Genomic DNA, 24,036 nt, shown 5'->3' on the forward strand with positions numbered 1-24,036 from the left:
AGCTCAAATTACAATCCATCTACACTCATTGAGCACTTTATTAGGAACACCTGTACACCTACTTATTCATGCGATTATCTAATCAGCCAATCGTGTAGCAGCAATGCAATGCAAAAAATCATACATATATGGGTCAGGAGCTTCATTTAATGTTCACAGTTTGTTGGAACTATGTGAATAATATTTGTTGCATCAATGTATTTCTGAAATCGGACAGGGGATTTCCAGATCCCAGCATGCTTTCCATTGGACTGGATTAGGATAGTACATTTTAAAATTAAGGGGCAGATTCACTAAACAGCTGTGCCACTTCTGCGCGTGGTATTTCAGTGCAAATACCTACTTCTTATTTACTAACCACATGCAAACATGTTTAGTGGGCGCAATCAGTGCTAAAATTGCAAGATCACAATGGTGCATGCAAATTGTGCTCAGCAGCATTTTGTGGGTGCGTTTGCGCCGTTGCCTGATCTGCACAATTCCTTTAGTGAATCGGGTGCTAAACGAGCGCAGTTAGCGCCTGCAAAAAAACGCCGCTTTTAGCGGGTGCAATTCATTCTTAATAAATCTGCCCTTAATTTTAATGTATTTCTACTTAAAATGAAACAAGTAGGGGATTTGTTAGTGTTTAATGTTCTGTTATATTGGGATTTAGAGGAGTTTTTGTCATGTTGAATTTTTTTGGAGGATATAGCTACCATGGTGGATAGGATTGGAGCTAATCGTTAGGTCGAGGATGGGTACATTACTACTGAAACATTTAGCTTTTCTCATGAAGAATATATATATATATATATATATATATATATATATATATATACAGTGTTGGGGAGTAGCAGAATACATGTAACGGGATTACGTATTTAAAATACAAAATATAAGTAACTGTATTCCACTACAGTTACAATTTAAATCATTGGTAATTAGAATACAGTTACATTCAAAAAGTATTTTGATTACTGAAGAGATTACTTTGCATTTTATTGTCATTTGTTTCATTTAATATTTAGTCCTTTCAGATGGAAAACATTTATACATATAAATGATGCGATCCAAAGTGCTTTTGAACAGCAGTGAAACACTTTCTTATGATGTGTTACATTCATACAAGCAGACAGAGAAGTAAGTTTGAAGTAAGTTTGGAGCACAAGAAATAGAAATAAATCTTGTGTAAATTTTCAGCTTTACGCTAAGCTAAAATGATATTTCTAGCCATTTTACATGCACATGTTACCAGGCACAATCATATGTTTTTATCAAGAAAATTCACGTTGGATCATAATTTATTTTTTCTAGTAAGACCTTTAATATTAGGGCAAAAATTTTGTTCTTGATAATAATTTTTGTATTGTTTTCCTGTAAAAATCCTTAATCCTTAAAACAAGATCAGTTGATTGATCTTGTTTTAGAAACAACACTGCATAAGATATTTTGGTTTTTCAGAGAATGTATTTTTAACATGTGTATTTTGTCTTACTGAGTTTTGAGTTTTTATAGTCAAAACAAGTGAAAAAATCTACCAGTGCTGAAGAAGTAATCCAAAGTATTTAGAATACGTTACTGACCTTGAGTAATCTAACGGAATACGTTACAAATTACATTTTACAGCATGTATTCTGTAATCTGTAGTGAAATACATTTCAAAAGTAAACCTCCCAACCCTGTATATATATATATGTGTGTGTGTGTGTGTGTGTGTGTGTGTGTGTGTGTGTGTGTGTGTGTGTGTGTGTTAATGTGTTTGTTTCTAGATTGGACAAATTTATGTCAAATTTATGTCAGATTAACTCAATTCATTTGGGTTTTAGCAACACAAAGTATTTGAGTAGAGCCCACATTTTAATTTCACATCAAAGTAACTCATTTTCATTGTGTGGAACCAATATTCACAATTGAATTAATACAAAGTGTATACAACTGTTAATCACATTGGCTCAAATGCACTCACTCAACAATCATACTGTATCATTTATTATTTTGTTCTTGTTTGTTTCTCTCTCTCTCTCTCTCTCTGTCTTTGTATCATGTCTACATACAGCTCCTTCTAATGTTGATCATGTCTCTGTAACTGTTCGCACTGAAAATGAAGTAACATTAGAATGGAATAAAGTGAACAACAGTAACACTTACTCTTACATACTGAGATATGATCATAGAAGGGATTATATGACTTTCATTGCTAGATCTAACAACGATTCTGTAGTCAAACAAACAGTTTCATCTCTATCTCCTGGGCTAATATACCACTTTACTATCTACACTGTTTATGAAAGAAGATTGAGCAGTGGATACACCTCAACTACAAATACGGGTGAGTTTTTCTTTCATTTCTAGAGTATATAAATTCAGTTAAATTTCAGTTCAGTTACAAAAATATGTTGTGTGTGTGGATGTGTGTGTGTGGGGGCAGGTTTAAGTGGTTTACGAGGACTTTTTTTTTTTTACAAACTGGTAATTACAAGGGTATTATGCTATAAATGTGGTTTATGAGGACATTTCTAGTGTCCCCATAATTCAAATCGCTTAAAAAACATACTAAACAATGTTTTATTGAAAATGTAAAAATGCAGAAAGTTTTCTGTGAGGGTTAGGTTTAGGGGTAGGGTTAGGGTTAGGGGATAGAATCTATAGTTCGTACAGTATAAAAATCATTATGTCTATGGAAAGTCCTTATAATGATAGCTGCACCAACGTGTGTGTGTGTGTGTGTGTGTGTGTGTGTGTGTGTGTGTTTTGGTATAATTCATTCATGTCAGCTAATATGCAGCTAAATTCAGTTGTCACTCCTCTTTTGAGTGCTTTATCCCATTCTGTACACACAAAGTTATAAAGGGGAGTGACAACCTCATTTTACAACCAAATTCGCTCCACAAAAATCCAGGCAGTGACATCAACATTTTTATTAAATCTGCAAAGTAATATCAACCATCACAAGTTCTGTGTAGTAAAAGTAACTCTTGTATTCTGTACACACAGAACGGTATCTCTGATGATTAATTCACACAAATAAATGTGGTTTTCACTCCCAAAACTCTGCAGTGTGTATGTGGCCTTTCGTCTAACAACGTAAAACATTCGTAATGTATATCTCTTTTTCAGCTCCATTGAATGTTGACAAAGTGATAGTAGCACATCAAAGTGACACAAGCGTAGTCCTGTGGTGGTCCAGCATAAAATATTATTACTATAAAAACGAATATGTTCTGAAATATGGAAACAAAGAGACTTTCATCCTAATCTCTGATTATCATTGGCATGATAATCCAATGTATGTAACACATACAGTTTCATCTCTCTCTCCTGGAACTAAATACACCTTCACTCTGTACACTGTGTTTGAAGGCTTGAAGAGTCGTGGATACAGTTTCACAGCTGAGACCAGTAAGTCTTGAGAAATGTATCAGTATTTATAAATAAATATATATGTGTTCACTTTTATATTTCAAAACCGCATAAAGGGATATTCTTATTTGATTTTTATGTTAAAGTGTTACCCACAAAACGAGTGCATGTATTCATATTCTAACAAAACTTTTCTCTACAAGGCACTGTTTACTAGGTTGAAGCAGAATATTGGAAATATATACTGTATTGTGCAAAAGTCTTAGGCACATAAGAAGTTTCACAAAAATATTTGCCTTAAGATGGTTATCTACAGCAAATCTTCAGCTTTAGTGTTTCAATAGGAAATATACATTTTAGACTCCCAAATAATCCTTTTGCAAATAGAACAGAATAGAATAGAAGAACAGGGAGCCCTGCAACAGATGAAATGGCTTTCACAGATCCTCCCATTGAACATCGAGTCAATCTGTGATTACATGAAGAGACAGAAACAATTGAGACAGCATAAATAGATAGAAGAACTGTGGTGAAATCTCCAAGATATCTGCCAACAACCGAGAAAAACTGTGTCCAGGTGTACCTTGTAGAATTGGTGCTGTTTTGAAAGCACACACCAAATATTCATGTAGCTTTTTTGTGTATACTGGATTTAGTATGACGTTAATTGAGAAATGAAAACTTTTTATAGCATTATTTTTGAAGAAATCCTCACTATGCAATTTATTTTACAAGTGTATAAAAACTTTGCGTAGTACACACTGTGTATATACAGTATATATATATATATATATATATATATATATATATATATATATATATATATATATATATATATATATATATATATATATATAAACACACAGTATGTATATATACTGTATATACACAGTGTGTACTGTGCAAAGTTTTTAGACACTTTGCATAGTGAGGATTTCTTCAAAAATAATGCCATAAAAAGTTTTCATTTCTCAATTAACGTCATACTAAATCCAGTATACACAAAAAAGCTACATGAATATTTGGTGTGACCACCTTTGCTTTCAAAACAGCACCAATTCTATTTATGCTGTCTCAAATGTTTCTGTCTCTTCATGTAATCACAGATTGACTCGATGTTCAATGGGAGGATCTGTGAAAGCCATTTCATCTGTTGCAGGGCTCCCTGTTCTTCTATTCTATTCTATTCTGTTCTATTTGTAAAAGGATTATTTGGGAGTCTAAAATGTATATTTTCTATTGACACACTAAAGCTGAAGATATGCTGTAGATAACCATATATTTATACTGTATATAATTATTATTATTATTTTACAGCTCCACCCAGTGTCACTGGTCTTCACTGTGAGCATTCATGGTTGGGCAGGGCTCTGGGTGTGGTTTGGGATTCTTCATATGGTAAGCAATTTGAATATGAGGTGCAGGTAAATGGAGAAATTCAGAAATACATAAATAAATCAAGGCTTCAGCTCGATTATCTGCCATCAGCTGAGCAGTACGACATCACTGTTACATCACTCTCTGGAGACATGAGAAGTAACCCAGTCTCAGCCAGGTGTACAGCCAACCCCATCGGTAAGACTGAATCAATAGAGTTCCATCAATTGTTACTGTTTTACAAAATGACATATGAGGTCCAACCACACAATCTGATTATTCATTTAAAAAGCACAGTTTTATTCACCTGCATCAATGCACTGACTACCTGGACCATGATTTTTACAGTTACTGTAGGTGACACCAATGTTACTTGTGGGGGAACTACATTTTTGTATAAGTAGCCTACACAAAAACATGTTGTATTGATTAAATAACACTTAAAATGAAAAGGCTTGATTAGAATTACATTTCTATGATAGTGACATTATCATTAAAGTGACCTGACAATAATAAAATATCACATTGCAATTATGGCACTACAAGCAACTTACACAAGAAAAACCAGTTATGTGCTATGGTTTGGCATCAGAAGCCAAAAATAATCAAATGTCACAACAATTGCAATTGCAATACTATTATTATTGAAAATGATTTAAAATACTGTCTAAGAAGCAGCTATCGATGGGTTAATTAAAATGTTTTATTTTTGTTTCTTTTCCCTAGGATTCATTACAGAATCTGTGTTGGCTATTGTTTGTATAATGTTTCTATCTGTGTGTATTGGAGTTGTGTGGAAGTGCAGAAGATCTTGTCTCAGGAGGTAAGTTTTGTTTATTTATTTACTTATTTTATAGCTTCTCAGGTGGCCAACAGGAACATTTTCACAGGATAATTCACTGGTTAGTTCTGCAGGTGGAATCAGTTGTATTTTGTATAGTGTTTTCTTCAGCTGAAAGGTAAAAAGATTTTGTTGGGACATGTAATGCAAGATGGTGTTAATGGGTTTAAACTATGCATTAAAGAATTTTTTTTACATTTTTTTTTATTGGAGGGCCATTGTTTTCATATTGTTTTCACAGAAAACCGGGGAATGCTGATAACCAGGAAATGGACCAGACCTATGTAAACACTTCTACTCTCAAGATGCAAGAAAATCAGAATTTGGAATGTCTTGAATCACAGTGTAAAGAAGTAAAATATGAGGAAAACAGTCCCTATGAGGTCCCAGATATGACAACACGTGTAAACGTTTAGTTCTCAGTTAGTCCCTAGTGAGTCATTAAGCAAAAATATACTTCATTAATGGGTAGTAATTGCAGCAGATTCACAAATTTTCACTCAAATAATATTTTGAATGTTTTAATTCCACTAATATTGTGGAAAAAAACATTTCATTTTTTATGTGCTTTTCATGTTTTTCTATGTAACCAGCTAATTTTAGGTGACAGCGTGTTGTTCCCATCCCCACCATAAAATATTAATTTCCTGTTTATGGAAAATGCTCTTTATAACAATAATATAATACTTTTATGGTTTTAAGCAAACAGGGATTATTACTTATATTTTTTTACTTATTAAGTAGGGGTCTACCCCTTAATATTTTAAGTAGTACTTTTCAAAATGTAATGAATTTTGCATGTTCACTTGAAATATTTCTGTTATTTATTCTTATAATAATTTACTGAACATTATTTTTATTTTTTTTATTATTAATCTCTGTTTGTATCACATCATTTAAAACTATGCTAATTTTTGACACTGAACACTGTGTTGATTTATAATGAAATAATGTAAAACACACACAGTACTAAAAATCCTTCTTTGGTTTCTTAGAATAATTTTTCCACAATACGTAAGATTTTTCTGCAATGTCACATATGTTTTTTGTATCTTTGTTCAACTTCTTAAATGGGTCCAAAACTGTACTTGTATAACAACAATGTGCTTAAATTTATTAAAAAATAATACAGTTTCATTATGGTTTGAAATTAAGTTCCATCTCTCTCTCCCGAAACTCTCTACATTGTATTTGAATATTTTTACATTAAATTAAACTAGGTCACACATTAAAAATTGTATGTTTTGTGCAACACATATAATATCATATCTTACAATTTTGTTAAGGGGTTAACTCAAATTATTATGAGTTTAATATGAGATCGTATTAAAAATATTGAATATGTTTATTAAAGTTGTGGAATATCTTGTTTAAATTTGTTTCCCTCATTAGCTGGCAAACAAGGTAACAAGTCTCATGTCTTGCCTACTCAAACTTTTGTAGGTTTATGGTTAATGTAGCTTCACAGGTTTTATTGCGGGCCCACTTCAGGTACTGGAATTTGATCTTGCCAATTTTTGTTGGAAATGCAATCATCACCAAGCCCTGCTATGTTCTGAAAGCAATTTACTTCCTTCAAGGATACCTGCCGATAGCCTTCAATAGATATCCTATTATGCTGTTTTTTTCTCAAGTATGGCATTTATACGTGGCATAAGTATGGGGTGCTGCAGTAATTTAGTTGTCTGTGGCTTCTTAAAGAGGATTATGACTTCAGCATTTAATATTATTTATTACCATCCTTAACATCCTTACTGTTAATGAATTCATGAATAATATTGCTAATATTGCTAAAACTGGAATAAAGTCTATATAAATATTTAATTGTAAATATAAAATATGTGAAAAGAAATAGTGTTCATGTTTACTCTTGGTAATGATAATCTGACCTCAGTCAGGGTAATCCGACCAGGAAACTAGACTGTTTATAAAATAACTGAAACATGAAGGGGAAACCCGAAATACTTCTTACACATTTCTGTTTCAACGAAATACTCTGGGCTATTAATTTCATTTATTGTTGTTTTTTTTTGTTTTTTTTCATATATTTGTGGATTTTTATTTATTTATTTATTTATCTATCTATTTAGTTTTACATACTTTAATTTTCTCTACCCAAATGTAGTGATGGTGGTGAACTGATTGATTTACAGTCTAGTAGTCTGACCACAGTTAAACAGAGTAGAATAAACAAGCATTTACGAGAATAATCTTTCTAGTTTGTCTCATTTTGTCCCATCTTATGCGATAAATTCGGATGATTTTATAAAAGGGCTATTTGCAAAACAATCTTGATAATGTGATATCTCTATTTGCTTATACTCTAATACAATTGATACTACTTGTATTTAAAAACAGTTTTCTGCATGTATAAACTATAGCTCTGTTTCATTTTCACACACAAAAAAATAAAAAATAAATAAAAAATAAAATTGGTTTATAATCTTGTGACTGTCAATATTTCACTATTCCCTGGGGTGTGTACATTGTCGTATTCCAAAACAACCTGAAAATATGGTAAAACTGTAAATCAGTGAAAATTTTTGCCACTGGTCAAATTAAATAGTAAGAGGAAATTCCCAGGCAATTATTCATGTGTGTGTGCGCGTGTGTGTGTGTAGGTGGGTGTGTTTGTGTGTGTGTGTTAACCTTAGCAGGTGTAATATAAGTGGAAGGTGTATGCAGTATTCTGCTCAGTACTTCATAAAAGCAGAAGTTTGTTGACACATTAGATCTGAACATGTGGAGAGTTCTGCTTATACTGTTTGTGTTTGTGGTTCCTATATGGGTGAGTTACTGTAGTGCCTTATGAATACTGTAACTTGTAAATGAATGTCAATTAAATTTGACATCAATTGCACAATTGCTATCCTTTGCATTTATAATCTGAGGCTGTATTCACAAAACATTGTTATGAATAAAATCCTTCTTAAGTAGTATTTTCTTCTTAATTTCTAACTTAAAGTTAAGAAAATTTTGTATTACTGAAAAGACTTTCTTAAATTTTTGTCTAGATTTTCATGAACCCAGCCCCTGTTCTCATTTTCAGAATCTATTTTCAGTCAAGAAGGGGAGATGATTCTCTTATTGTTTATTATTGTACTTATTGCTCTATTCTTTTCTTTTTTTCAGAATTTGACAGAAGTACATAATGTTGATGTGGTGGCACAATCAGAGACTGAGTTAACACTGAAATGGTTTTCTAACTCCAGTAATCTCTATATCCTGAGAGACAGTTACAGAAGGGAAAATAACATATCTGCTCCATATCAGGGTCTTGTTAGGCACACAGTTTCATCTCTCTCTCCTGGAACTAAATACACTTTCACTCTCTACACTGTGTTTGAAGACGTGAGGAGCAATGGATACAATTTCTCTGCAGTTACCAGTGAGGTTCTTTTCTTTGTATGTTTTAAATTCTTTTAGCTTTTAACCTATAAAATGTGCTTCATGTGGTAACATCTACATTAACTGGTTTTATTCGTCAATTTATTTTATTTATTTTTTTTGCAGCTCCATTGAATGTTGATAGTGTAATTGTATCACATCAAGATGATACAAACATAGCTCTGTTTTGGTTCCATGTAAATAATGACCCACAATATGATTATATTCTACAATATGGAGACACTGAAACTTTCATCAAAGGATATTATGAGCGACGGCCTTTATTGATATATACAGTTTCATCACTCTTCCCTGGAACTACGTACACCTTCACTATCTACACTGTGTTTGAAGACGTGAGGAGCAGTGGATACCGTTTCTCAGCCACAACAAGTACGTCTTCAAAAATGTTTTACAACTTTAAAAAAATACTATATACATATTTGTTTTATTTCAAAACATCACAAAGGAATCTACAAATTTGACCAACAAATCAATTCCCAGTATATAAAAAATAATTTCATCCTAAAAATTTTCTTGTTGTTTCACTCTGAAATAAGTTAGAATTTGAAGTAAAATGGGTTGCAAATGCAAATTGCAAATATTTAAGATTTCAGGAATAAAAGATCAAACAGTTTATGTGCATATACTTTTATTTTATTTTTTTAATTTTTTTTTTCCAGCTCCATCAAGTGTCTTTGGGCTTTACTGTAAGTATTTTTCACATACAATTTAAAGTAAAATATCCTATATCAAAGAATTGGCAGCTTGGACTTGAACAATCTACACAAGCAATACTAGTGAAGTGCTAATGTTAGGCCTCTTGGACAAGAAGAACAATATAGGGATGAATATTACAATAACTGCAAGTACTGTTGATTTTCCATAAAGCTAATCTCAGCAAATCAGCCTTTTCTTGTCTTTTTTCCTCAGGTGTCATTGCAATATCTGTGCTGGGTGCTCTGTTTATAATCGTTCTGTCTGTTTGTCTTGGTTTTTTCTGCCAGTTCATGAAACTTGGCCTCAGAAGGTTAGTTTTGTATGACCTTTTTTTTTTTTTTCTAACAATACTGCCAGTGTCCATCAGAAATAAGTGTCTAAGTGAAATGTACTGTTTTTTGTTTTTTTGTGGTGGTGGTGTATTTTGTTTTTTCTGCTGAAAGTAAATGTTTTGGGACAGGTTATTTAATAAAAGAGAATACTGTCAATTGTGCATTTAAGACAAGGTTTATAGTAGCTTAGAGAAGAAGCTTGCAATTTTTGGAGGGCCTTTTAATTCGTATTTTTATTTTATTTTTTTACAGAAGTTCTTCAGAAGAATCGAGGAAAGTAAGTAATGACCAGCCAACGGTGATCTATGTGAATGCATGCAGTCACAACACACAAGGAAGTAACAATCCAAGTCTTCAATCAGAATGTAAAGAAATAAAGACAAATGACTTGGAGAATCATCAATATGAGACCCCAGATATGATAATGCCTGAAAGCACTGCTGATATGAGTTTCAGTCAGCCCTCAGTTTAGTACTTATGTTTATGAGAATAGGTAGAGAAGAGGCCAAGTAACACCGTTGAGCAAATCAAATAATCTACAGTAAATACCACCTAATCACAACAATATTATGTTATGTTCCCTCTTTATTTTTTAATTAAGCACATTTCTGGCAGCTTATGGATGATCAACACCAACACTTTTCCCGTTTCTATGCACCTTACTTATTTGCCTTTCTGCTTGCAAAAGAATGCAGACTATTAGAGTTTAAGACATACAATGGCAATAATAAAATAGCTAATAGATCAGTGAATAGAAATGAAATATGATTATAATTGCATGTAATGTAACAGTCATGTAATTGTTTACTTCAATAAATCAGGAATTTATCATGAATATTTTGTTTCCTTCACATCTTTTAGGAAGAATGTTTCCAAAATTACAAAATCAATTCTTGTCTTATTCCTAAACAAGGTACTATAAAACAGATTTTGGTCTGAAATAGGGCTTTGGGCAGGATTAAAATAAATAAATAATATATATATATATATATATATATATATATATATATATATATATATATATATATATATATACAGTACTGTGCAAAAGTTTTAGGCACTTAAGATGGTTATTTATATCTTCAGCTTTAGTGTGTCAATAGGAAAAATACATTTTAGACTCAGAAACATTACTTTTGCAAATAGAAAAGATTAGAATAGAAGAACAGGGTGCTCTGCAAGAGATGGCATTGCCCCCACAGGGCCCCTACTTTACATCGAGTTAGTCTGGGATTACATAAAGAGACAGAAGCAATTGAGACAGCCTAAATAGATAGAAGAACTGTGGCGAATTCTCCAAGAAGCTCGGAACATCCTATCTGCCAACAACCAAGAAAAACTGTGTCCAGGTGTACCTAGGAGAATTGGAGCTGTTTTCAAGGCAAAGGTGGTCACACTGAATATTGATTTAGCTTTTTTATGTTTACTGGACTTTGTATGATGTTAACTAATAAATGTAAACTATTTGTGTCATTATTTCTGAAGAGATCCTTCCAATGCAACATTTTTCACAAGTGCCTAAAACTTTTGCACAGTACTGTATATATATATATATATATATACACACACACACACACACACACACACACACACATATATATTAATATATATAGGTGTAAGGACTATGGAGGAGGAACCAGAGAACTTACAATATATACAATTTTGTTCTGTAAAGAAATATGTTCTGGGAGGGATGATAAAGAGATGTGTCCATAAATTACTCACTGTATTCAAACATGTGTCCAGAATTGCTGGATGGTTTGATCATAGCTCAAGTTGTTCCGTTGCTATTTCTGTGTTTATTTTCAATGTGGGTAAGTCAGTGTGCTAAATACTGTATACATAGAATATAAAATGAAGTTAAAGTTATGAAATGTTAGGAACAGAGGAATGTTTATCAATCAAAACAGTATTTGTCAACTAAACAGTATTTCTCAACTAAAATGTCGCAGCCCAAAAACTGGTTGCAGGTCTGTTCTGACAGGGTCATGGACAAGGACAACAGTGATAAAAATAGTATTTGTTATTTGCAAATCATAAAATGCAACTAACAAATAATATTAACAGTTTCGATAGTAAACCAAACAGGTTTCTTGACATTTAAAAGGGAAAAAAAAAAAAATTTGGGTCCTAAGTCATAACCTGAAAAAAAAAAAAAAAAAACCTCTGTAAAATTGACTGTAAAATTCCGGCAGTGGTGGTTGCAACAAATTCACTGTAAAAATACAGTGAGCATGTTTTAGGCAATACGAGATGTCATGGACTGCCGTTTATATTATTAAAAGATATAACCTTAATCCACTAACCTTATGGAACCATAGAAATCTGCTTTTCACTTTATAATGTATTGCTAAACACTGTAGTAAATAGAGAAGGTCACATGATGACATAAAGTTAATCAAGATTGGACCTACCAGGAGCAATGACTTCCAGGAGGGAATGCTCAATTATTGTTTTTACCGTAATTTTAACAATAGTTTACTGTAAAGTACATGTTTTCTCTTGTTAGACATGATACATTTTTTTACCGTTAATTATATGGTAAAATCATACTTTATACATCTAAAAAAAACTAACTATAAAACACTATTTTTTTTAACTATTTTTTTCCATTTCACTGTAATATTACATGTATTATCTTGTTAAATATATATATATATATATATATATATATATATATATATATATATATATATATATATATATATATATATATATATATATATATATATATATATATATATTTTTTTTTTTTTTTTTTTCTCGCTGGGTAATTCCCCGTGGACCTCCCGTTACCCAGCACACTCATCTGCCACCGTCGAGTTCCGAGATGAGACCAGCTCGCCTCACGGCCAGCTTAACATCTCTTTTGGGCCTCGCGAACAGGATGAGTCCTTGATCGCTGCGTCAGAGAGCGCATTGACATTGTCGGACGACGAGGACTCGACTGGGCTGCCACCTTCAGGTCTACCTGCCCAGTCTGAGGCCGACTCAGAGCTGACCGCCATGCTTGTCCGGGCCGTCGCGAGTGTCGGGTTGGACTGGAACCCTCCACCCTCCCCTGAGCCCTCGCAGCTAGATGACTGGTTCCTGGGCTCGACCCCTAACCCCACCCCCTGCCGGTTCCCTACTTCCCGGAAGTGCACAACAAGCAGACGAGGTTGTGGAGGGCACCTTTTTCTGCCTGAACCCGACTTCCCAGCTCGTCCGCTCTCGCTACCCTCGACGGCGGGGCAGCCCACGGGTAGCGGAGATCCCTCAGGTGGATAAGGCGGTTGCGGTGCATCTCTGCCCACAAAACGTCACCAACTGGTGGGATTGTCTGGCGCTCCCCTCCAGGGCCTGTAGGACTATGTCGTCTCTGGTGACTAAAGCCTACAGTGCCGCTGGACAGGCCGCCTCCACCCTGCATGCCATGGCTCTCCTGCAAGTACACCAGGCCAAGGCACTAAAAGAGCTGCATGTGGGTAATCCTGATCCTGATGTGATGCAGGAGCTGTGCTCGGCGACCGACCTCGACCTCCAGGTGTTGAAGGTCTCGGCGCGAGCACCCGGGCAGTCGATGTCCACCTTGGTGGTCCAGGAGTGCCAACTGTGGCTGAATCTGGTCGAGATGAGGGACGCCGACAAGGCTCGCTTTCTCAACGCTCCCATCTCCCAGATTGGCCTATTCAGTGACACCTTCAAGGACTTTGCCCAGCAGCTCTCAGCGGTGAAGGAGCAGACTGAGGTGATACAGTACATCTCGCTCTGGCGCGGCTCAAGATCCCATACCCCGTCTGCTCACCGAGGGCACCCCCCTGCGGCGGCGAAAGCCCAGGCAGCTCCACCACAGTCCTAGCCCAGTTCTCGGCCCCAGCGAAGAGCCCCCCGCAGGAAGCTGATGCCCCCTGCCTCACGACCGGGCGCAAGGACCCGGAAGGCTCCTAAGCACCACTGAGATGGATGACCCAGGGAGGGAGATGTCCACTGCTATAATGGAGCTGGTATCCAGTCCACTCCGTCCCCCAGTGGAGGGCCGGGAGGTAAATCTTATGTTCCCTTTTGTTTTGTGTTCACCATTTTCAAAAAAAGAGAGGTTTCCTCACTCCTTGGGTCACACAGTCGGTGTTTGCGACCGCCATTATCACAGTGACTGGACACTGAGCACCTGCGACTTGGACATTGCGAAAGCGGGCCCCCCACCTTCGCGCACCTGACCGCACCACACTCACATCCACGGCTAGGCGGTTGTGACAAGTTAAAAGGATGGTCAAAAAGTCCCTCCTCCCCCGTCGTCGATCCCCCCCAATGCTGGGTACATGGAGCAAGGTAAGTGCTTCGAGGGCCCCCTCAGTGCAGCCACGATACCGAGATGAAGCAAGGCTCCTTGACGTGGCGTCCCCTGCCCCCCCGCCACGAGGCCCCACCCGCAGGTACGTTAGACATGATTGTCCCCTTAGTGCCCCTCCCCCGGAACTTGGATGCATGGTTAGCACTTTCCAACCCATCGCAATGGCTGGCCAAGACCATCCGACTCGGCTACACGATTCAGTTCACCAGGCGCCCGCCCCAGTTCAGCGGCATCCGCTTCACCTTGGTGCAGGGCGAGAACGCCACCACCCTGCATGTGGAGATCACGATCCTTTGGCGCAATAGAGCCTGTCCCTCCAGCCGAGATGAGGAAAGGGTTCTACAGCCCTTACTTCATTATGCCAAAGAAAACGGTGGGTTGCGGCCAATCTTGGACTACGATTTTTGAACCGGGCCTTACACAAACTCCAGTTCAAGATGCTCACGCAGAAGTGCATTTTTGCATACGTCCGGCATCAAGATTGGTTCGTGGTGGTAGACCTGAAGGATGCGTACTTTCACGTCTCAGTTTTACCTTGTCACAGACCCTTCCTACAGTTTGCTTTCGACGGCAGGGCGTATCAGAACAAGGTCCTCCCCTTCGGCCTGTCCCTGTCCCCTCGTGTCTTCACGAAGGTCGCAGAGGCAGCTCTTGCCCCGTTAAGGGAAGTGGGCATCCGCATACTCAACTACCTCACTCTCGAGAGTTGCTGTGCGCACACAGGGACCTGGTGCTCAGGCACCTCAGCCATCTAGGGCTTTGGGTCAACTGGGAAAAGAGCAAGCTCTCCCCGGTTCAGAGCATCTCTTTTCTCGGCATCGAGTTAGACTCGATCTCAATGATAGCGTGCCTCACAAGCAAGCACACGCAGTCGGTGCTGAACTGCCTGAAGTCATTCACCCGCAGCACCCATGACCAGACCTCTGGAACCTCCACGTCTGGCCCTTGGATGGGACACGGAAGACCTAAGTGTCCTGGGCAGCTGTCCCCCTCCACCCTGAAGGTGTATGTGGCCGCCAAAGCGGCATACCACGACGCAGTGGATGGTAAGTCCTTAGGGAAGCACAACCTGATCATCAGGCTGAATCCTCCTAGGCCACGCCTCTTTCACTCATGGGATCTCTCCGTGGTCCTCCTGGGCCTTCGGAGAGCCCCGTTTGAGCCGCTAGAGTCAGTCAAGGTGAAAGCCCTCTCTTTGAAGACGGCTCTCCTGATTGCGCTCATTCCATCAAGAGGGTTGGGGACCTGCAGGCATTCTCTGTCAGTGAAACCTGCCTGGAGTTCGGTCTGGTAGACTCTCACGTGGTCCTGAGACCCCGGCCGGGCTATGTGCCCAAGGTTCCCACAACCCCCTTCAGGGATCAGGTGGTGAGCCTGCAAGCGCTGCCCCAGGAGGAGGCAGACCCAGCCCTGTCATTGCTGTGTCCGGTGCGTACTTTGCGCATCTACTTGGATCGCACGCAGAGCTTTAGACACTCTGATCAGCTCTTTGACTGCTTCAGCGGACAGCAGAAAGGGAACGCTGTCTCCAAACAGAGGCTTGCCCACTGGATCGTGGATGCCATCGCTCTGGCATACCAGGCCGTGCCCGCACCTTTGGGAATACGAGCACACTCTACAAGGAGTCTGGCATCCTCGTGGGCACTGGCCAGTGGCACCTCTCTAGCAGACATCTGCAGAGCAGTGGGCTGGGAAACACCCAATACCTTTGCGAGATTTTACAATCTCCGGGTTGAGCCGGTTTTGTCCCGTGTTTTGTCAGGAATGAACAGGAAAGTTTGGTAATATGGAACAGCTGGCCGGGTGTATCGCTTGCATATAGGGCCTTTCCCCTCTGTGAGGTGAAGACGTGCGCTTCTTCTCCCATGCAAGTTTACAAACCTGACCTGTGGCTCATGAATTCGGCAGAGGAATTCGTAGCTGAACCCACTACGGGTACTAATATGCCCTGTACTAGAATAGGTGCTACACAGGTGCCAGTTACTCCGGTAACCCTCTGTGATGTATTTTCCGCGGTACGGTCTCCCTGTCGGCAGAGCCTTCTCTACCCCCTGTCGCTGTGTTTGTAGAGCTCCTCCCCTTCCAGGCAGGACCTACCACCATGCCTCTTCCATGTGCGGCTGGTGAGCCCACGTGACGTATTGCCACATTTTACCTCCCCTTCTGGCAGGATGTGGTCTCTGCAGGGTCTTTTCCCCCTGAAAGAATAGGAAACGAAAAGAACACCTTCCCCGGCGCATGTAATAGCATTAGATGGCCCCAGCCGAATCTAATACTCTGTGGTGAGAAAATATAGAGAGAAAAGGCCGCGGCTAGCATTACATGCTAGTTACATCGCTTCCCCCCTCTGGGATGTGGAGAACTACATGACGCCTTGTGGGGCATTGGGGGAGGTTACGTGCGGACTGATGCACCTGCTATTACGCATGCAGCAGCTTGCTTGCACCTGCATCGGCTGTTGTGGCATTTTTCTATAGGGACCCCTAGTGTCACTACATCGACACAATGTAGAGTGAGTGACAGAAGGTGAACGTTTCGGTTACTGTTGTAACCTCCATTCCCTGATGTCCCTCTTGCCACAACGCTGTACTATCCGCTGAAATGGCCGGGACCTTGTCTTGGCTCCTCAGCACAAAACCTAAATGAGTGGTTGCGAGCCAGCTCCTTTTATACCCGTATGTCCGGGGGAGTGGCATGCAAATTCCACTCGCCAATTCTCATTGGCCTTTTTTCAAAGATTAGAGGTGTTTGGGGCTCCCAAGAGCGACCCCTAGTGTCACTACATCGATACAATGTCTCATTCCCTCCATCAGGGAATGGAGGTTACAACAGTTTTTTTTTTTTTTTCAAAAATCTAGAATATTACAATAGTTACATATCCCATATAAAGAATTGGTAGTTTGGACATAAAATCTACACAGTAATATTAGTCAAATGCTAATATTAGGCCTCTTAGACAAGAAGAATACTTTATTTTACTGCAAATAATGTTGAATTTCTATAAAGCTTATCTCAGCAAATTGTCTATTTTCTCCTTTTCATTCTTTTCAATACTTTTGTAAATTATGCATTTAGGACAAGATTTACAATTCCATAAAAAGCTTGCCGTTTTGGGGGGCCTTTTAATTTGAAATTATTATCTTTTTTTTTTTGCAGACATTTTATAGGAAAACCAGGAACAGAAGGTAATAATGACCAACCAATGGTGATCTATGTGAACGCATGCAGTCACAACACACAAGGAAGTAACAATCCAAATCTTCAGTCAAAATGTAAAGACAAAGGACTCAGAGAACCATCAGTATGAGACCCCAGATATGATAATGCCTGTAAACACTCCTGGTATGATTTTTAGTCAGTCCTCAGTTGAGGAAATATCGGATGTGTCTTAATCAGCTCCCTAGTTCAGTAGTCAGTGCACTGACCAGGGTCATTTCTAGGGCTGTCATTCACAAATTGTTCCAGTGCACTGAAACATTTACTCCATGAAAATTCTTAGCATGCACCAAAACGTGTTTTTGAGTTCATTTAGATGGTTCATAACAGCTTGCCAACTCAAACTTTCAGGAAAACTTCATAATGGCAGCTAAACACCGGCTTACTGCCATTGATCCATGTTATCGGTAGGCGTGACCTGGAGCTCCACCTATTTTGAGGCCATTCAGGTTACTTTGTTAAGTCAGTTAAAATCAATCATTATGAACACACCGGCATGCAGAGTTATTAGTAAGTCTTTATAATGCTGACTTTAAATTTCTAGTGCAAAACAGACTGATCATCATAGTCTACTTTACCAGAAGTCACATCTAAGATCATGTATATGATCATATCACATATATAGATATATTTTTTAATGCCACATTATCTTCCATAACAAAAAATTCACATACATTTGTATAAAAAGATGCTTTATATATTCAACATTTGCTGAACAGAAATTAGCTTAACCTCCTGAGACCTGAGCATGACTGATGTGTGCGATTTTCATTTCCCTTTTCATTTGTAACTTGTAGCACCTAATAAACATGCAAAAAAAAAGTTTTAGTTTTCCCAAAAAAAAAAAAAAAAATAAATAAAAATGTCCTCTGCAGCGGGTCTAAGTTGTGAATTTTAAATAATACCAAGCTATAGAAAGTGAAAAAGAATTTCTTTTCAAATTGCTTATTTCAGTATGTTTCTAGGACTGTTGGTTTTTCATGTTTTTAAGACATTACAGACATTACAGCTGGTTTTCTGTGAAGCTGCTTTGGAACAATGTGTATTGGGAAAAGCACAAATAAAAAAAAACACATACAAATAAAAATGATTTGATTTTACTTTCACTTTTATGTTACAATGTTTTGGCAACAATATCTCAATGTTCTCTCTTTGCACTGTCAAACAAACAAGTGATAGACAGTGCTGAAGCATTTTACCAATCAGAAATTAGCATAATTAATTCTGATTCAAAGTAATGGCCAGCATCATCCAATCACTGCCAACAATGTTAAAATAAAATTATACATTACAAATTCTGAATCTATGTACTGATTACCATTGTCCCATGTCTGCCAACCATGTTGAGTGGTCCAAACATCATCTGCAGCCTGAAATTGAACTTTTGACCAGAAGTTAGAAGTGAATGCATTTGGCTGCAAAGCTATAGGATGCTCCCTTGCTCCCTAATAAGTGAATGACTTAACCTCCAGTGTGCTGTCTGTCTGCATTGGTCTCAGAATAGGTGAAAGGCACCTTCATCCTAACTTCATATGTAGCCTCTGAAAGCAACATTTTTCCACTTTTAGATGCACTCATTGATTCTCAATGGTCACAGTGAATATAAGATTTCTAAGATAATAAGGCTTATAGTCCTCGCAGAAGGTGATTGTGTTTAACAGTGTGCCATTTCTTGATAAATCACTTGAATATTTAAAATGTCATATCGGATGAAAATAGCAATAAAAACTTATTTAGGTTTCACCAGATGTTGTTATGTTGGGCATTTCTCCCAAAGACTTCAAAGTCTTAGTGCGTCAAAAGTGTTACTGACAGCGCTGAGCCTGAACTAAGATATTTTGGTTTAAATGAAATTAGTTTATGCATATCGTATAGCAAATCTAAAACACAATGCACGTGCATGAGGATACGTGGTCACATGAGGTTAAAAGAAAAAAAAAGGAAACAAAGTTTTAATTTAAAATATTTTAAAACAAATAAACATATTTTTAATTTTTTTTATTTTTTTTTTTTATAATATTATTTTTGTTTGGCCAATCATCCTTATGTTTTTGCATGACAAATTTTGCTGTTTAGCCTTGGTCAACTTGAGGAAAAACTCGGTGTCTGCTGCATTCACCTGAGCAGGTGTAACGCCTGTTTTTATGTTAGCAGTATTGTGCACACATCAGGTAGAAGCAGAAGTTTGTAGGTACAGTAGATCTGATCATGTGGAGAGTTCTGATGATTGTTTTTGTGGTTCCTGCATGGGTGAGTTTCTGTTTTGTCTTTTACTTATTAATACAATAGCAAGTTTATAAATGTTAATTGTGACACAGAAACTCAAAAAAGGCAAATGTACTTTTTTTATTATTATTATTCTCAACAGTGATTCTTGTTACTGTAATACATAAATTTTACTGTTATTCAATACAGTTTGAGAATAAATTAAAGGCAGCACAACAAACACTTCTATAATGTATGTATACACATATGCCGTGCAATCGGCAATTAACGATGTGAGGGTCTTTTGCATTAACTGCTGTTTTCTTTTTTCATTACATCTAGCATTTTCTACCAATGCCAGGTAATGGAATATTTATTTGTTTCTATTTGTTTACATGAAAACATATTTTACTGTGCTCCTATTGAAACTGGAGTTCTTATTATGTATGTGTGTGTTGTTCATTCATAGAGCCAAATCCACAAAATGTTTCTGTTGTGGCACAATCAGCTAACTTTGGAATGGTACAATGACATTAACATCTGTGACTATGTACTGAGAGTCAATGGAGTAAAACATCAAATCTTAAAACCAAAAACAGGAGTTGTGGTGACAAACAAAGTTTCATCTCTCTTTCCTGGGACTAAATACACCATCATTCTCTACAGTATTTGTAATGGAAAAATAAGTAATTTCATCTTCACTGCAGTTACAAGTGAGGTTTCCTTCTCTTTTTAAATAAATTGTACTGCTTTGAAGAAAAAAAAAGCATGTGAACATTTAATAATTAGGCATCTTCCTAATTTCCCATTTATACTTCTCAGTTTTCTAAGTGAGAATATACATTCATTTTCACTAATCATTTGTTCTTTGTTTCCTTATTTCAGCTCCATTGAATGTTGACACAGTGAATGTAACACATCAAGATGATGCAAACATGATACTGCAGTGGTACAAAGTAAATAATGACTCCAAATATAATTATGTTCTGAAATATGGAGATGTTGAGACTCTCATCAATGGATCTGACAGAAATTCTGAAGTCAAACATACAGTTTCATCTCTCTCTCCTGGAACTACATACACCTTCACTCTTTACACTGTGTTTGAAGATGTAAGGAGCCGTGGATACAACTTCACTGCAGTTGCGAGTGAGGTTTCTCAACTGTCCTTTATTTAAACCACGTATCTTGTGTAATTAGAATTTTATGTAAGCTTATGGTGGTTTTATAGAAGACCATAATCTTCTACAGTGCACTTGTAATCTTTATCCTGTATTTTATTTTATTTATTTATTTATTTATTTTTTCAGCTCCATCAAGTGTCACGGGTCTTCACTGTGAGTATTCTTGGTCGTACAAGGTTCTGGTGGTTCTGGTTTGGGATGCCCCATTTGGCGTGTGGTCAGAATTTGAGGTGCAAGTAAATCAACAAACTCCTAAATACGTGAATAAAACAAGGTTTGAGATTGATGATCCTTGGTCGGCTGAACATTATGGCATCTCTGTTACATCACTCTCAGGAGACATGAGAAGTAACCTAGTCTCAATCAAGTGTCAAACTATACCAGTAGGTAAGACTTAATTAATCGTAATACATAATTGAATACAGATTAAACAAGTTATTAAGTTTAAATATCTTCAAGTGTTAAAGTGTAAAAAATAAAAAATAAATGCATAAATAAATTCTGTCATCATTTACTCAACCTCATATTGTTCCAAAACCCATATGACTTTCTTTCCTCCTTGGAACACAAAAAGGAGATGTTAGGCAGAACATTCACTTTCATTGCATCTTTTTTCTTTCATACAATGAAAGTTAGTCAAGACTGAGTATGCCAATCCCTAAAATCTAACATCAACTTTTGTTAAAAAAAGAAAGTCATCAGGTTTGGAACAACATGAGGGTGAGTAAATGATGACAATTTTTATTTTTGGAAATCTCAAGAAATCTCAACAATCCGGTATTCCCCCCATTGTTCTTTTAGTTTAAATAATTTATTTATATCTGTATTTTTTCTTAGGAGTCATAGCAGGATCTGTGGTGGCTTTTCTGTTCATTCTGTTCATCATTCTTCTGTTTGTTGGTCATGGAGTTTACAAAAGGTTCAGAGGATCTGTCATTAAAAGGTTTGTTTTGTAGTGGGTTCACTGTGGTACTATGTAATTTTTGAAACCATATAATTTATAACTACATCAGTAATGCACAATACAAGTAAACAAACTCTTAATCTCTGGAAAGACCAGAAATCTGCTGCTTGCATTTTTTCAATAAGCAAAAAAAAAAAAGTGTCATTTGAGCTGTAAAGTTATCTAAATCATAATTTTAGCATTGCATATAGGCTAATCCATAATGTTTAATCCTCTTTGTATTTTACATGAGTTCCTGTATGTAATATACAGTAGTTTCTGAAGTTTCTTTTTTTTGGTACCCACATACCATAAAAGGCAATGACCTATATTTTCACAGAAGTTCTTCAAGAGACCTGAATGTACATAAAACTGAAGATCTCCCAAACGACCAGATCTACGCAAACATTTCTACTCTCAAGATGCAAGAAAATCACAATTCAATTCTTGAATCAAAGTGTGAAGACAAGAAGAGTGGGGAGAATTATTATGAGACCACAGACACAAGTATATATGTTAACGCACCTTATGGGAATTGCCACCAGCCTCACAGTTTCAGTGAACCTTCAGTTAAGGAAAGAAATACTCCTCAGGAGGATATTTATGAAACTGTGATTTATTAAATAAAGCAATTGTATGGTGAATCCCATAAATCTGCCACAGTGCAAAAAAAATTATGTATACTTTTATTTGATTTTGGGATGAAATATTTGGGGTGAGAGTTTCATTTAATTTTAATATGTTGTGGCCACAAGATCATTTTGTCAGTGTAGCCTTATCTCATGGCCGATGTGAAGTTGTGGCCTCAAAAACCTATATTGAACTTATGACATCCTATTTTTGTGGCCACGGCTTTTTATGTTGGTGGATTGACATCGTTTTCTTGTTGTCACAAGTTTATTGAGTAAAATGTTTATACAGGGATGCGAACTGCTCACCTTTCAATGAAAACCATTCATTTTGTGATGAGAATTAATGCAGATTCAACCACTCTCTGCATCTTTTTTCTTGCTTTTCCAAGAGCTTGAAATTTGCAAATGTATAATTTCCATAGATTTTCCACAACAATAAAACTGAAGTAATCCTATCCTGCTCACCATGTTAGACAGTGACAGAACAAGTTAACCAACATTTTGTTTTTTATAAAGTGTTTTAAAATGACACTGCTGTAGTTCTGTAGTTTCCTAAATGTATGTGCCACTGTTAAAATAGTAAAACATTAAAGGAATATGCTGTGTTCAATACAAGTTAAGATCAATCGACAGCATGTATTGCACAATGTTGATTACCACACAAAATAATTTCGACTCGTCCCTCCTTTTCTTTAAATAAAAGCAAAAATCTGGGTTACAGTGAGGCTCTTATAATGGAAGTGAATAGAGCCAATATGTAAAAGTTAAATACTCTGTTTCAAAAGTATAGCAACAAGAAATAAACACTATACATGTTAACGTTATTTTAGTGTGATATAACCCCTTAAAAACCTTTTCTGTGTAAAGATATATCCAATATTACAAATTTGTTGCTATGATGCCGTAATGCTGTAAACCCTAAAATGACAATTGAAACAACTTTACAGTTCAAATAATACATAGGCTACATTTTAATAGAAGAATTAATGTAAGTGCTTTAATAAAATTATAAGCTTCACATTTTTGACTTAAAACCCTCCAAAAATTGGCCCCATTCACTTACATTATAAATGCCAGTTGCAATGCATTTCTTTTTTGCACAGATAGATTTTGTTTGAATTTGTCCAGTCTGCTTAAATACTATCTTTAAGCTAATTTGTAGAGGTGTTTCCCGATAACAAGTACTGATCTGGAATCTTAGAACAGTATATATATATATATATAAACATACTAATATTTTTTACTAATATTCAGATTTACAATTTGTTGTCAGTCAAATGTGGATTGGGTTGTCAACCATCTCTCCAATATCACTGTCTTTCTAACAAACTATACAAAAATAAATAAATAAAAAATGATTTGGAAAAATGTTTATTAATTGGTGTGACTACTCTATATTATATATTCGTGTATAATAAAACATTGCATCCATACCTTTATCGAATACTCATTCTTTATGTTTTAATTTACAGCTGTATTATAGTAGGCCTTTTATTCTACCCTTACCAAAATTTACTTGCCAAG

At 36.7% G+C, this 24,036-nt stretch overlaps 1 protein-coding gene across 1 annotated transcript; it reads left to right on the forward strand.

Moving 5' to 3' along the window:
- Positions 1-8,269: 8,269 nt before the first annotated feature.
- Positions 8,270-10,816, forward strand: LOC127432172 (receptor-type tyrosine-protein phosphatase eta-like). Its single transcript, XM_051683028.1, has 6 exons — positions 8,270-8,348; positions 8,693-8,948; positions 9,074-9,340; positions 9,631-9,657; positions 9,881-9,977; positions 10,252-10,816. The coding sequence occupies exons 1-6, from the start codon at positions 8,301-8,303 to the stop codon at positions 10,469-10,471; spliced, it is 915 nt and encodes a 304-aa protein (XP_051538988.1). The 5' UTR covers positions 8,270-8,300; the 3' UTR covers positions 10,472-10,816.
- The last annotated feature ends 13,220 nt before the right edge of the window (positions 10,817-24,036 follow it).

Source organism: Myxocyprinus asiaticus, chromosome 41, assembly GCF_019703515.2.
Source record: "Myxocyprinus asiaticus isolate MX2 ecotype Aquarium Trade chromosome 41, UBuf_Myxa_2, whole genome shotgun sequence".
Taxonomy (NCBI): domain Eukaryota; kingdom Metazoa; phylum Chordata; class Actinopteri; order Cypriniformes; family Catostomidae; genus Myxocyprinus; species Myxocyprinus asiaticus.

Coding starts and splice junctions, on each gene's coding strand:
- LOC127432172 (XM_051683028.1), top strand. CDS start 8,301: ATGTGGAGAGTTCTGCTTATACTGTTTGTGTTTGTGGTTCCTATATGG. Junction 8,349..8,692: donor TGTTTGTGGTTCCTATATGG/GTGAGTTACTGT, acceptor TCTTTTTTTCAG/AATTTGACAGAAGTACATAA. Junction 8,949..9,073: donor CAATTTCTCTGCAGTTACCA/GTGAGGTTCTTT, acceptor TTTTTTTTGCAG/CTCCATTGAATGTTGATAGT.